Source organism: Leptonotus elevatus, chromosome 1, assembly GCF_054856555.1.
Source record: "Leptonotus elevatus isolate MCC_2025b chromosome 1, RoL_Lele_1.0, whole genome shotgun sequence".
Taxonomy (NCBI): Eukaryota; Metazoa; Chordata; class Actinopteri; order Syngnathiformes; family Syngnathidae; genus Leptonotus; species Leptonotus elevatus.
In genome coordinates, this window is record NC_141239.1 from 10,488,017 (window position 1) to 10,500,937 (window position 12,921).

Here is a 12,921-nt window from a genome sequence, read left to right on the forward strand (position 1 = left end):
GTCCGCATTGCCTACATTTTCCGCACTGTGGACCTACAATAATTTGTAAGCTATGCTGACAGTCGCGCAAAAAAACATGGCGGATGAGCAAAAGTTTTCTACTTCCCGATTCTTTGTTTTCATTTAGTTTGTTATATACAGTATGTGTAGTCTTTTCACCCCTAATTGTTGATGTCGATTGTTTATTGAAAAAAATATGAAATTGTTTTCTACTTTGTGTTGTTTATATGCTGTAGCCGCTCTTCACTGTCTCCTATAGTCTGGGAGAATATCGACCACAATATGAAGGCTGCAAAACGTGTGCTCTTGCCGGATCCGCATGTCTCATTTCACACGTCAAGCATAACCCAACCTTAACAAGAGCGGTTAGCGGGAGAAGCTATCAAGTTATCTTTATTTATATAGCAATGGAAGAAGCTAGTAAAAAAAAGCTTTGGAGAGCAAAGGAAAGGAAGACAAGTGGCAGGAGCTCGATTCACGGGACTCACCGACGACTACCTGCAGGCCCCATCTGTGGAAGGTAAGAGGCGGACGACCCGCTGGATCTAACACTAGCTGCTAGCACCACCAGAGGCTACGTTTGTGAAGTTCTCCTTTGGGTATCCGTAGCAGAAAAATGTCAGCCTCCGGAAAGCACAGCGCGACCAATGTAATATAATTAGCGATTACTAGACCTAAAATTATGTTTAAAAAATGTACGTTGATGTAATGGAACTTTTTTTTCTTCATATTATTGAAATTAATAGTGCTTTTTTATTTTTATTAAATTAATTATTAGTCAGCCACTAGATGGCGCTAAATAATGCATACTGTCCTTTAAAAAAAATCATAACTGGTTTAGCATAGCGTTTAAATAACTATTTAGTGTTATGTTATTCTTTATGAATATTTCCTCCCACTTATCCAACATAAAAATTTGGTCATGGAAGATATTCAGACAAGTAGATGCTACTGACTGATGCACCTGCTCTCCCCCTCATTTTAAGCACTGTGAATGTCCCAGAGTGTTTGGTTGCTCTCCAGCGAGCCAACAGTGGACCACCCCTCTCTGCGGTACAGTAGTGGAGGATAAATATAACCCCCCCCCCCCCCCCCCCCCAATCCACCTCCTCCCTCCTCTACCGCCTCCATTCGTTGAGTTTTGCAACATCCTGACTGACTGAAGCTGGCAAATGCAGGCGACAAGCAGCAAGACGGATGATCTAGCCTCCTACCTCCACCCCCTTTTCTTTAATTTCTTCTCAATTTCGAGGGGACGGTCTCTATTGGCTGTGTGAAGCGGACACAAGGTTAGTGAAGTCTTGTACAGTAATAATGACATGAAAGCCGGTGTGCTCTCAGCTCTGCATACAGCAGTAAAACACTCTCAGTTTGTATGCAGGACACTTTGCGGCACTCTTTCTGCTTAACCATGGTTACTTGGCATTGTGCAGCACTGGATCCTTGTTTTTTTTTTGTGTCCAACTCTCCTTAACTTCAGCACAAAGTACTAATAATATATCAAGAATGATGCATAAATAAATCCCGCAAATGGATGCACTGCTGTTGGTCATTCCTGTCATTAGTGAGTGAAGTAAAGAGAAGCCCCAGCTCGGATCACATAGCACTGCAGCTGCACACCAACTGCTCGGGCTATAATAGGAGAGCGAGGTAAGGTTGCGCAGCTGACCATGCTGATTCCGAGGAGCCAGAGCCTTGCAATCCTATTTAAGTCACTGTCCTGTCACTCCTAAAGGCTTAACAGTGCAATGTCAACTTGCGAAAAGTCTGGATGTGACAATAACAAGTGCACATCATCATGTGTTGGTGAATGTTAAGCCAGAGCAGCCTGAAATGTTTTTTTGTTTTTTAAAAAGTTTTATGGATAATATGTTCCTCGAAACTATTGATTTGGAACGAACTAATCATGTGATTTGCCAGTGGTAATGGTAAATAAACATCACAAAACACCACTTGTATATCCCCAGTCTGCATGTTTTCCTTTTCACAGTCGATTGTTTGATATTTTTGTTTAACTGGGGCCTCCTCTGTGCAGATCCATCATGGGGATCAAGGCTGGCCTCCCCAGATATGAGCTCTATCTCTACATTGCCGTACTGTCTGGGGCCTTAGCATGGGCTGCCAGTTGGATAGTTGAGGCTTCAAGTGGTGAGTGGCTCAACATACTGTATGATCACACAATGCATACTCAAAAAACAGTTGGATTAAAAGCAACCCAATTATGGATAAAAAATGGACCGATCCACTTTATGGGTCAATTTGACCCAACTTGCTGGGTTGTTTTATACAAAATGACCCAAATTTTTTGACCCAAGTACAGGATCTGACCAATATTTATGACTACGGGACCCATTTCTTGACTCAAAGTTGGGTCAAATAGACCCAAGTAGAGGATTGGTCCATTTTTGACCCATAGTTTTTAGAGTGCGCCATTTATGACCACTGTTCTGTTTAACTGCATCTATGTTCCACTCCCCAACGATCTGCACCTTTTTATTAACATGGGGATAATTCATGGATAACCTGATTACTCTCTGGATGAAATTCTGTCAGCATGACATCCATAGTTACACCCAGCTGACCATTTTCTCGTAAGCCTGAAACAATGCCATTTGTTTTTGCATAATAGTAAACTCATCACACAGACGTGAATGGTGTGATTCGGTGAATGGTACAGAAAGTGCAGTGAGCTTTTCTGCAGCAGTGTTAGTTAGCCATTATTCTTGAAATGCTCATATATGGCTGATCCTTCTGAGAGGAGTTAAAAAGCTGAAGGCTTCATGCTGCACTAACTCTGAATCCTGGAAGTAGAAGTGTGGCTTTGTGCCCAGAAGTAAGAGGCTTTCCCTGTTTGATTTCTCTTTTCACAGCCATTAGTCTAATCAGGCAAAGCTGTTGGACCTGCAGGGAAGCCGCATGTTGATCCAATCGTGTATTTTTTTCTCTCTGCATAAATGAAAATGAAGAACAAAATTCAGGATGCATTGATTGCAGTTTTTAATAATTGTACGGTATTTACCAAAGGTTCCATCCTATGACATTTGTGTAAAGAGCCCAGAAGAGCCCCATGAGCTTATTATGTAATGTCTAATTTTGTCACATTGATTGAAGTGCTTTCACACAACTCTGCATATAGTAGCTAATTTATGAGCAATTCTATTCACATCAACGTCACAATTTGGCAAGAAAACCGCTCCATATTTATTCTGCACATTTGTGTTCATTATTCAGAAAATGTGAGCAGAAAAGCATTCAAAGAAAGTGTAAAACCAGGATGGTATTACTTTGGCAGGAAAATGGTAAGTTACTGTTTGGATTTATTTTGTTTTAACCCAGTCATGGCTTGACAGTGTCTGGTGTGTCTCATCCACAGGATGTTGCAGACTTTGAATGGGTGATGTGGTTCTCAACATTCCGCAATCATATTCTTTTTGCTCTCACCGGCCATGTGATTTTTGCCAAAATCTTCACCTTACTGGCCCCAAAGGTGCATGCATGTGTGTACTGTAAGTGTGTGTCGTAGTGAGAGGCAATGAGGATTGACATGGCATAGTACTGCATGCAGGTATATTTGCCTCTTTGCGTATAATGTATATTTCTATGTGTATTGAATATTTGTGCATGTCGTTTATGTTTCAAGCTACTGTAGATTCAAGCCCAGCACTCCGGGGAAGTGTAATGTGTTTTAAACAGATCTATTGCAATTCAATTTGCTGTGAATTAGGGATGTAAGAGTGTTGTAAATATTGCGGTATCTCTTTTAAAAATTCTCACAAAAACATGATCAAAAACGAGAACTCTGAGAAACACACTGGCACCATTGAGTGGGCCTGTCAGCAGAAATTGATTGTTTATATTGTTGAATCACATTTACATTGTCAGCTAAAAGTAGAAAGATATTATAACTGAACATTATTCTTATCTAGTCTGGATTTTGACATACATTTTCAGTTAAAAAAAACTCAAATGATTTTGTTCTAACTCATTCACTTCTATTGATGGCTATAGACGTCAAAAAAATAATTTTAACTATTTCTATTAGTATAATTTTTTTTCCACTTTTGTTAAAAGTATGAAAACCTAGATTTTTTTATTGTACATTTAGAACAGCTATAAAATGTGTGATTAATCATGAGTTAACTAGTGAAGTCAGGCAATTAATTACAATTAAAACATTTAATCGCCTGACGTGATTTAAAAAAAAGAAAAGATTATTAAAAATTTGGGGCGTCAGGCGATTACAATTTTTAATTGTAATTAATCGCATGACTTCAGTAGTTAACTCACAATTAATCACAAAATGTATACCTGTTCTAAATGTACAATAAAAAAATTCTAGGTTTTCATACTCTTGTTAACAAAAGTGAAAAAAAAGTTAAACTAATAGAAATAGTTCAAATTAATCTTTGACGTCTATAGCCTTCAATGGCATTGAATGAGTTAATTTGGTTGTTAATGTTACTTGGAACACTCGACTTTTCTTTCTTTCTTTTGCTTTCATTGTTTGCCCTTGAAAATACCTGTTGGTAGTAAAAAAAAAAATCTGCTGAGAGCATTTTGTATTTTGTGTTCAATTTTAGTAAACATGTTTATTCTTACATTTCATAATTTTACACACCATTGCATTTTTACCCCATGTTTTCTTTTTGACAATACCGCAATAATACCATACATGATGATATACTGTAAAAAATATTTGGGTCCCAAAAAAAACTAACTGGGTCAAAAAGTGACCATCTCAGCTTTTTGGGTTATTCAATTAATCGAAAATGTTGGGTCAAATGAATAACCCAAAAAACAACCCAAACTTTGTGTTGTTTTGTGTGTTATTATTAATTTAACTTCCCCCAACTTTTTGGGTTAGATAATTGAAAAAAGTTGGGTCGGTTCATTTCCCCCCCAATTCAATTGGGTTATTCAACTGACCCAAAAAGTTGGGTCAGATGAATAACCCACAAAACAACCCAACAAATTGGGTTGCTTTGTAGGTTATTTAATTTGATCCACCGTTTTGGATTATATAAATCCAAAAGTTGGATCGGTTAATTTTTGACCACATTTAGTTGGGTTATTCAACTAAACCAAAAATTCAAGTCAAATTAATAACCCACAAAACAAGCAAAAAATAAATAAAATTATGATAAAAGGGGGGGAGATAAAATAAAAATAGTTGTTTTGCGGATTATCAATTTAATTTGTCTAATAACTCGAAAGCTTGGTCGGTCCATTTTTGATCCAATTTTGGTTATTTTCGCCCCAACAGTTTTTAGAGTTATCATACCATGACAATTCGATAATGCATCCCGACTGATAATCTCATTGATTACCAACAAGAGGATTTAGACATTAAAAACAATTAATCTTGGTTTCACACTTTATACCAATTGAAATATATTCATACTCAAATACTTAATAAGTATTGACTTGATGCATGCAAATGGTCTGAATGTCACTGAGTTGAGTTTGATTTTACATATATAAGTAATTGCAATTCTGTGTAATCCGGCATATTTAAAACATTTCAATGTGTTTTAAACATATTTTCTGTCTTGTTTCATGCTGACAATGAAGATTGGTATAGATGGATGTAAGGTAACCTTAATAAACTTGTGAATGTTTGCCATCATAACACTTGTGTTGTTTCTTTTGACTCACTCACAGTAGATAGCAGTAACTAACAAACACTTGTCCATTGTGGTGGTTAACCTTTTCTTAAGGCATTCTTCTTGTTAACATACTATTAACAAGTCATTAAAAATACAAAGACGAAGTCACGCCATCAAGATAATAGTGGTTTCTCTTTCTCCACAGCACAGATCGTTCATCTTCTGTGTGTACGGTGCTTTGGCGGTTCTGGTTACGATGGGCTGGACCTTCTTGGCTTTAGTTCTCTCTCACTGCATCATACTGTACAGCGTCGCCGTGGTCAAGACAAAATGGATGTGCTTTGCTGCAGGCCTGGCCACGCTCGCCTCAATCAAGCTGGAGCCGTATAACTCTTGGCAGGTAAGTAGAATCGCTTCACATATCTTATAAAATGACCGTTTGACCGTAAACAAATCCATCATTTAATTTACACCTGTAGGAAATATTGGTGTCTGGCTCTTTTGACCTGCAAGACGTCCTCTTTTACGGAGGCTGCGGCTTCACCATCATGCGTTGCATGAGCTTTGCCTTGGAGAACTGTGAGAAGAAAGATGGCAACTACACATTCTGTGACCTGCTGAAATACAACTTTTACCTTCCGTTCTTCTTCTTCGGACCTGTCATGACCTTTGACAAGTTTCATGCACAGGTAATGTGATGTGGAGTTCAGTGAATTTGTTAGCAAAATAGGTTAAAGGTTAAGGATAGCAGTCTCTTTCTTTGCCCTCAAAAAGTATTGAGTATCTTTGGGCAGTATGATGTGGTTCATTATTAACTCATTCACTGCCATAAATTGATGAAAAAAAAAGATTATTAAAAATTAGGGGTGACAGGCGATTCAAATTTTTCATCGCATTGACTTCACTAGATAACTCACAATTAATCACATATTTTATGTCTGTTCTAAATGTACAATACAAAAATTCTAGGTTTTCATACTCTTATTAACAAAAGTGGAAAAAAATGTTGAACTAATTGAAATAGTTCAAATAAATTCTTGACGTTTGTAGCCGTCAATGGCAGTGAATGAATAAAAAAAAAGATTATTAAAAATTCGGGGCGTCAGGTGATTAACATTTTTAATCGTGATTAATCGCATGACTTCACTAGTTAACTCACAATGAATATTTTTTTTTATATCTGTTCGAAATTTACAATTTAAAAAATCTAGGTTTTCATGCTCTTGGTTAACAAGTGTGGGGGAAAAAACTAATAGAAATAGTTCAAATGAATTTTTGACGTTTATAGCCGTCAATGGCAGTAAATGAGTTAAACTGCTCCCCAAAAATACAATTCTAGGAATTTGTCCTAGATATACTACTCCTGCCTCCACCATGTGTTATACATGATTTGGTACGATTTGGAAGGCTATTCCTTTCTTATGCCATACTTATAGAGTATCTTGCCATCATTCTGAAAAATCAATAACATTTTTGTGTTTTTGTATGATTGGCTTTTCTCTTTTTGAATGTTACTAGGGGTTTGCACTTGTTTACATGCAAAATGCTGTCTCTGACTGTAGTGCATAATTTTACTGGGATTTTCTGCCTTCTCCAGAATATTCTTGACTTGTTTTGATGTTGTGGAAGTCTTTTTTTTTTCCCATCCAGCCTGAAGAAAGTATTGTTTGATTATCCATTTCATTTTAACAGTTGCGGGTGTAGGGGTAGGTGGGGGTGTAAAACTCCACTGTTGTTGAAGTAAAAGAACTCACCTCACATCAAGCCACCAGAGATTGCTTTGTTTTAACTGACTGAAGACGAGCTAAAAGGAGGAAGCACAAGCAGCGGCTGCAGAAAAAAAAATAGTGATGAAAATCAGCTTCAGATGCCTGGGAATCAGACTACAAAGACTTGAACAATTTTCCTGCAAGAATATTTTATATTACAATTGTGTCACTTTGTCCAAATACATGGAGTCCTAAAGTTATAGAAAATGAAATTCAAAAATCTGCAGTTCTACAGTTTCAGTTTGAATTTATTGGGATTTGTTCTCAGCGGCATTTGTTTACTTCCACAGGCCAGCAACAGCAAGCTGACCCGCAAGGAGAGGGAGATGTGGAACATCACCAGCAAGGCCGTGTTGCACCTGGCACTGATCCTGATGGTGGATGCTTTCTTCCACTATCTCTACATCTTGACAATCCCCAGTGACATGAAATTGGTGACACAACTTTCTGACTGGTGTCTCGGTGAGTTGGCCGTGTTGTGTTGTGTTGTGTTTTATTGCTTCTTTGGCAGAGGTTATTATGATTTAGCGTTTTAATTCATCAATTATTAGGATGAAGATAAAAACGACCTACTACTACTTCTACTGTTCATATTTATTCAACTACTGGAGTCCGTCAATTTGATTTACTGTTTATTGCCTTTCTTTTCTTACTTTATTTTACAATAAAGAGCAATACGATTTGAGTGAAAATGTACTTGTATTTACCTTTGCAGCTGGTCTGGCTTACTTCAACCTGGTATATGACTGGTTAAAAGCAGCCGTGATGTTTGGCGTCATCAACACAGTGGCAACATTGGACCACCTAGACCCCCCTCAGCCTCCTAAGTGTATCACAATGCTATACGTCTTTGCCGAGACGTGAGTATCAACACATTTGTGTATTTCATGTCGGATGCATAAACAATTTTTTTTTATAAAACATATTATTATTTAAAAAACGTTTTAGGCACTTTGACAGAGGCATCAACGACTGGCTATGCAAGTGAGTATAGAAGCTCTTTAAATTAATACTATCATCAAATTACTTAATTGGATGTTTCTTAGGTATGTTTATGACTACATCGGCGGCGATCACGATCAAATCTTCAAGGAGCTCCTGGCTACCACAAGCACATTCGCCATCACCACCCTATGGCTCGGCCCGTGTGAGCTGGTTTATATCTGGTCCTTTTTTAACTGCTTTGGCCTCAACTTTGAGCTTTGGGTGGCCAAGTTCTTCTCTATTCCGCCATTTTCTACTATGGAGGTGAGAAACATCAACTAACTCAATGTAATATGTAAAGATATTAATCCTCTGGTGTGCTCGATTGTTATTAATTTGATCATTGTTTTTATTGGTGTAATAGAGTGCCTGCATGCTTGAAACTATGGCCATTCTGACTTACAAAAAATATTTATGTAAGTTAAATTAATGGAACACTCTAAATTGACCGAGTGTGAATGTGAGTGTGAAAACTAGAATACCTTTTTGGGCATATTTAACATATAACACTTGAATCTAATTAGATCGTGTATGTTTACTCGTACTTGTTTGCGTCTTCTCTATGTAGGGTTTAATGGGTGAAGCCATGTCACGTAGGATCCGGGGTCTGTTCAATGCAACCAATTTCTGGGCCATCGTCCTCTACAACGTTCTTTCCCTGAACAGTTTGGAATTTGCTAAATTGGTTGGAAGAAGACTGATTTTCAAAGGTAGGGAAAACACTGCGAAATAGAGAGAGAGGGGGCCGACGACAACAACGATGACGATGACTCTGGTAAAAGTCGATTTAAGTAAAGTACAGTTACCTAAAAAAAAAAAAACTGTATGTAGTATGACAGAAATGTATTGTGTATATCCCACCACTACCATTTTCTTGCATTTTCACCCACGTGTAAAATCATAACGTATTGTTATTTTTTTTTTCTACTCAGGCTTTCCGCTGTCTACCGTCTCTGTGTTATTGGTGACCTACTGCGGCGTACAGCTGGTCAAAGAGCACGAAAGACAGGAAGCACTGTTAGAGGATGCGCAACCGGTCAAGCCGCTAGATGGCGGCAAAGAAAAGGCAGAATAATACAAACGTCAGAGCCATTGCCTCCTAACATTTTTTTTTTTTTAATCTGCAGCCTTCAGAACAGAACCAGCCAGGTTGTGATTTACAGTATGTTGGTCACAATGCAGTGTTTTTGCTATCAATATAGTCAGACGTTTCCTCAAGTGCACTTCCTGGTAATAATTTTCACAATATTTGGCACAAAGACCCTTTGATTGCTAAGCGTAAGTATGTGAAGTATTGTTTGAATGAAATAAGAATGAATGAACACACATAATTTAAAGGAACAACCAGTGACAGTTTTTAGTTGTTTCACATGTTTATTTTACTCAAATTCAAATATCTGTTTATAATGATATACAATTACGATTATCAGAAGGTTTTTACTTCATCTGAGAATGTCTTACATTTTAATCAACACAATGTTTTTAAGGGCTACTTGAAACCGTGTTGCCACTGATGGAATGCAATGAAGCAAGATAAACATAAAAGGTGCTGTGGAGTCCTCCACATTGCATGCAGCTAATTGTATTTACTGTATGTATATTTGTTTCATAGACTCAAAGCATGAAACAGGCCATAATGCTTAGTAGCCTAATATCGACCAAGAATGTGTTGGATCTTATTGAATGTGTTCTGTCCCCAATGGAAATAGAGAACCACTGTCATGACAGCCTCTTTTCTCTTTTTGCACACATACACGCACGCACACAAAAGGCAACATGCTTATCCTACCTGTCCCCTGCTGTTACCGTCACGTTGCCTTTTCTTTATAGGACTTTTGATCAAATAAAGTTTTGTTCTATCCAGAAACGATCTGTTGATTGCAGCGCAAAGAGTTAAATAGAAATGCAGGTAGGCCGATTGCTCAGCCTCAGAGGGACACCAGCACCGTCTGCAATGTGTTACAATTCGATCTGTTAAGTTGTTGATGTTGTTATGTCACTGAGTCAGGCGTTGCCCTCGATCACCACCACCACCAGATGGCCTAGTTTAGACAAATGTGATTACCATTGTTACACTCACACAATGACATTAAACGAAACCTTTAAAGGCCAAACAAACCGATGCTTATTAAATCTATTCTTCTCCCATGGTGACTTTGAACCTGGTTGACTTCTGGCTTATTTTCCTGTTAGTGCTGTTGCTGGGACAGATGACGCATTTGCTAAGAATTTGAATTGTGTGTATTTTTTACCCTTTTATTCATACATCTGGTTGATTATTACAAAATATGTTCTAGCATTATATCGAAAATATATTTTGACAGTAGGCTTGTCTACTTTTTTTTTTTTTTTACATTGCACCATAACGAAAGGTGTCACCGATGCCAAAGCTGAAAAGTTAAATTGTTTATCCTAAAGGGAAACTCATTTAATGCTCATGTTGCTTGCATCACACTACACAAAAAATAATTTCACACATTTGTAGGCAAGGGAGCCATGTCAGGGTAATGGGGCAGCTAAGGTTTCTCTTTATTGGCCTACCATAGGAGATATTTGTCATGGAGCAAAGGACATGCAAACATTAATACATCATCACACATAAACCGTAAACACCCATAATTACATCAGAGTAAAACACCTTGTCTTCCCCATCCATGCACACCTCTATTCGTTTTTCATGCTGATTAACTGCATTGACTGCATGAACAAATTTGCAGTTTTCTATCTGTTGTGTTTGCATAGTGGTACCTTTGGACAGATTTCAGTTGTTCTTAATCACAGTTCAGTAAATACAGGGGGTCTAGTAAGGCTTATATTAAATATTACATGACATATTGTCACCCTCTTAAAATAATTACCTGTCTTTCTATTTATTTACTTTTTTTGTTGTTGCCTAAATCATCACCTCGTGATGCAAATGGTTCAATTTTTGTGTTTCCTGAAAAATCAGAAAAATGACTTAGGCAATTATTGTAAGAAGGCGTCGATATGACTTTTCCACTATTCTTTATTATTATTATTATTATTATTACTATTATTATTAATTGGTGTTTTGGCGTCTTGCTCACGGCCATTTCCTCAGTGCCTATAGGGGACACGCATATCTCCCATCAATCGGTTTCCATATAAAGTATGACTCAAACCTTGAGTCACAGCCTTTATTGTCCATTGTTCTTAAACAGATGGCTTCCAAGAGCTGATTTAGTGTGGTATTCATTATGTATCCCAACTGTTTTTTTTCCTTTCAGTGTCAGTGTAGGCAGTGTGAATTGCTTTTAAAGAGACAATTAGTGATGCCTTTCTTCCTTTATTTATTTATTTAGTCGGAACAGTGCATGTTAATGAACATCACATGGGACACATGCATGTAAACACACCACAACAGATTATAGCCAATGGCTAACCCTAGCGTTAGCCATTGGCTAACCCTAGCGAACATGAACTAATTCATAAAAAAAACAAAAACGACTGTTTATGTCAATAGTATGCCAAAAAAAAAAATTGTATCACATAAATGTATTTATTTAATATATAATCGTCAGTCTAGTAATCACTAATTATATTACATGGCTGTAGTCTTACCTTACTAGATCTGCCATGTTTCGTCGCCATCTTCCTGCTACGGATGCCCAAAGGACAACTTTGCGAATGGTTATTGCATCGAGTGTCGGACCCAATGGGTCGACCGCAGCTTACCTTACCTTCCACAGCTGGGGCCTGCAGGTGGTCGTCACTAACTCCCGTGATTCGGGCCCGTCGCTTGTCACTTTCTGCTTTGCTCCTGCAAGGTTTTACTAACTTTTATTTTTTTTTACTAGCTCCTCCCGCTAGCTGTTCTTGTTATCCACTCCAGCCTATGACTCCGATCCCGCTAACCCAGGGATAGGCAAGAGCCGCAGTCCTGCATGTTTTTGGTGTCTCCTGCCTCCAACCCAGGTGTTTCAAATCATCAGCTCATAATTACGTTCTGCAGGAGCCTCTCAGCTGTGTTCGAGGAGGCAGACATCAAAAACATGCAGGACTGCGGCTCTCTAGGACAGAACTTGCCTACCCCCGCGCTAACCGTTTTTGTTAGCTGCTCTGGCTAATTCCGTCTCTCTTGGTCTTTCGGCGTCGCTCTCACCGGGGTTCACAACGGCTGACAAGTCGCCGTCGCTTCCCGAGATGCTCGTTTGCGCACACAAAATAAGAATTGGTGGTAGGCTTGCCAAATCTGGTCTCTCTGTGCCAGCGTAGTGGTTGTGCTTCTGCGTGCTTCTAATGCTATTCTTTGACCAGTAGATGGCACTAAGGACTATACACTGGGTCTCTAAAAAATATAAACAGCTTGTGACCAAAGATCCAAGTCATTTCCTGATGAGATATTCTGCCGTATATAAAATGATGTCCCCACTGTTAAGCTTTCAGCTGTTTGTGGGGGTTCACATGGTGTATGAGTGATCAGGGTCGCTTGCCCCTCTTCGCCCCGTTTCAATCCACCAAAATGGATTCCTCAGCTCTGAGAGTGTCCTGCCTATAAATATCTCTAATGAGTGACAGCCACTGACAGCTGCAACCAACCA

The 12,921-nt window shown here is 38.4% G+C and overlaps 1 protein-coding gene across 5 annotated transcripts; it reads left to right on the plus strand.

The window, feature by feature from the left end:
• The first annotated feature begins 1,142 nt into the window (after nucleotides 1-1,142).
• Nucleotides 1,143-10,435, plus strand: hhatla (hedgehog acyltransferase like, a). 5 transcript variants are annotated; one of them, XM_086092291.1, is made up of 13 exons: nucleotides 1,143-1,289; nucleotides 2,036-2,148; nucleotides 3,232-3,299; nucleotides 3,374-3,487; nucleotides 5,572-5,592; nucleotides 5,812-6,006; nucleotides 6,086-6,295; nucleotides 7,666-7,837; nucleotides 8,091-8,235; nucleotides 8,324-8,359; nucleotides 8,422-8,623; nucleotides 8,928-9,069; nucleotides 9,292-10,435. In XM_086092291.1, exons 2-13 carry the CDS (start codon nucleotides 2,043-2,045, stop codon nucleotides 9,432-9,434), a joined length of 1,554 nt encoding a protein of 517 aa, XP_085948417.1. In that variant the 5' UTR covers nucleotides 1,143-1,289; nucleotides 2,036-2,042; the 3' UTR covers nucleotides 9,435-10,435. The 5 variants fall into 5 exon arrangements, with proteins under 5 accessions (XP_085948417.1, XP_085948425.1, XP_085948434.1 ...); XM_086092299.1 differs by lacking the exon at nucleotides 5,572-5,592; XM_086092308.1 differs by lacking the exon at nucleotides 1,143-1,289 and having other exon boundaries at nucleotides 2,068-2,148; nucleotides 5,572-5,587; nucleotides 5,817-6,006.
• Nucleotides 10,436-12,921: the final 2,486 nt, after the last annotated feature.